The 1,199-nt window shown below is 41.0% G+C and overlaps 1 protein-coding gene across 1 annotated transcript; it reads left to right on the forward strand.

The window, feature by feature from the left end:
• Nucleotides 1–3: 3 nt before the first annotated feature.
• Nucleotides 4–1,185, forward strand: LOC111386306 (eukaryotic peptide chain release factor subunit 1-3-like; the record flags this gene model as incomplete). Its single annotated transcript, XM_023010771.1, has 1 exon — nucleotides 4–1,185. A coding segment is annotated over one exon (984 nt), but the record flags the coding sequence as incomplete, so codon positions are not given.
• Between the last annotated feature and the right edge of the window lie 14 nt (nucleotides 1,186–1,199).

Here is a 1,199-nt window from a genome sequence, read left to right on the forward strand (position 1 = left end):
ACCTTTGACCTTGTGCCTTTTAAGCCCATAAATGCTTCTTTGTACCTTTGCGACAATAAGTTTCACACCGAACCCCTTGGTCAACTCCTGGAATCTGATGAAAAGTTTGGGTTTATTGTCATGGATGGAAATGGCACTCTTTTCGGGACATTAAGTGGTAACACCCGAGAAGTGCTTCACAAATTTACTGTTGACCTTCCAAAGAAACATGGAAGAGGAGGACAATCAGCTCTTAGGTTTGCTCGTCTTCGAATGGAAAAGCGCCACAACTATGTAAGGAAGACAGCGGAGCTTGCCACTCAATTTTTTATTAACCCTGCAACGAGCCAGCCAAACGTATCGGGATTAATACTTGCTGGATCAGCTGATTTCAAGACTGAGCTGAGCCAATCGGACATGTTTGACCCTCGCCTCCAGGCCAAGATACTCAATGTGGTTGATGTGTCGTATGGAGGAGAAAATGGTTTCAATCAGGCCATTGAATTATCTGCTGAAATTCTTTCCAATGTGAAGTTCATACAAGAAAAGCGCTTGATAGGGAAGTTTTTTGAAGAAATCAGTCAAGATACTGGAAAATATGTTTTTGGTGTGGATGACACAATTAAAGCTTTGGAGATGGGAGCCGTTGAAACATTGATTGTATGGGAAAATTTGGATATAAATCGTTATGTGCTTAAAAACAGTACAACCAATGAGATTGTCGTTAAACACTTAAACAAGGATCAGGAGGGTGACCAGAGCAACTTCAAGGATTCAGAGACATCTGCTGAATTGGAGGTTCAAGACAAAATGCCATTGCTGGAGTGGTTTGCGAATGAGTACAGAAACTTTGGCTGCACACTTGAGTTTGTCACCAACAAATCTCAGGAGGGATCACAGTTCTGCCGAGGATTTGGTGGCATTGGGGGAATTCTTCGCTACCAGGTTGATATTCGATCTTTTGATGAGCCATCTGACGATGAAGGATTGTATGAGGATTCAGATTAAGTTGAGCTGATACTCATGATGCCAAGATGAGAAAATTCTTAAGTGCTTTATCAGTGAGCTTCTAGTCACTATGAATTTATAAATTTGACATTTTTTAAGTCAATCGACTTAATCAATCTTCTTCTTGGACGAAGGGGTATCTGGTATCCTCTGGCGGTTTATGAAACTGTATATCTTAACTGATCTTTTTCGTGCTTACTGGTCACTTGATG

This window comes from Olea europaea, unplaced genomic scaffold (genome assembly GCF_002742605.1).
Source record: "Olea europaea var. sylvestris unplaced genomic scaffold, O_europaea_v1 scaffold34922, whole genome shotgun sequence".
Taxonomy (NCBI): domain Eukaryota; kingdom Viridiplantae; phylum Streptophyta; class Magnoliopsida; order Lamiales; family Oleaceae; genus Olea; species Olea europaea.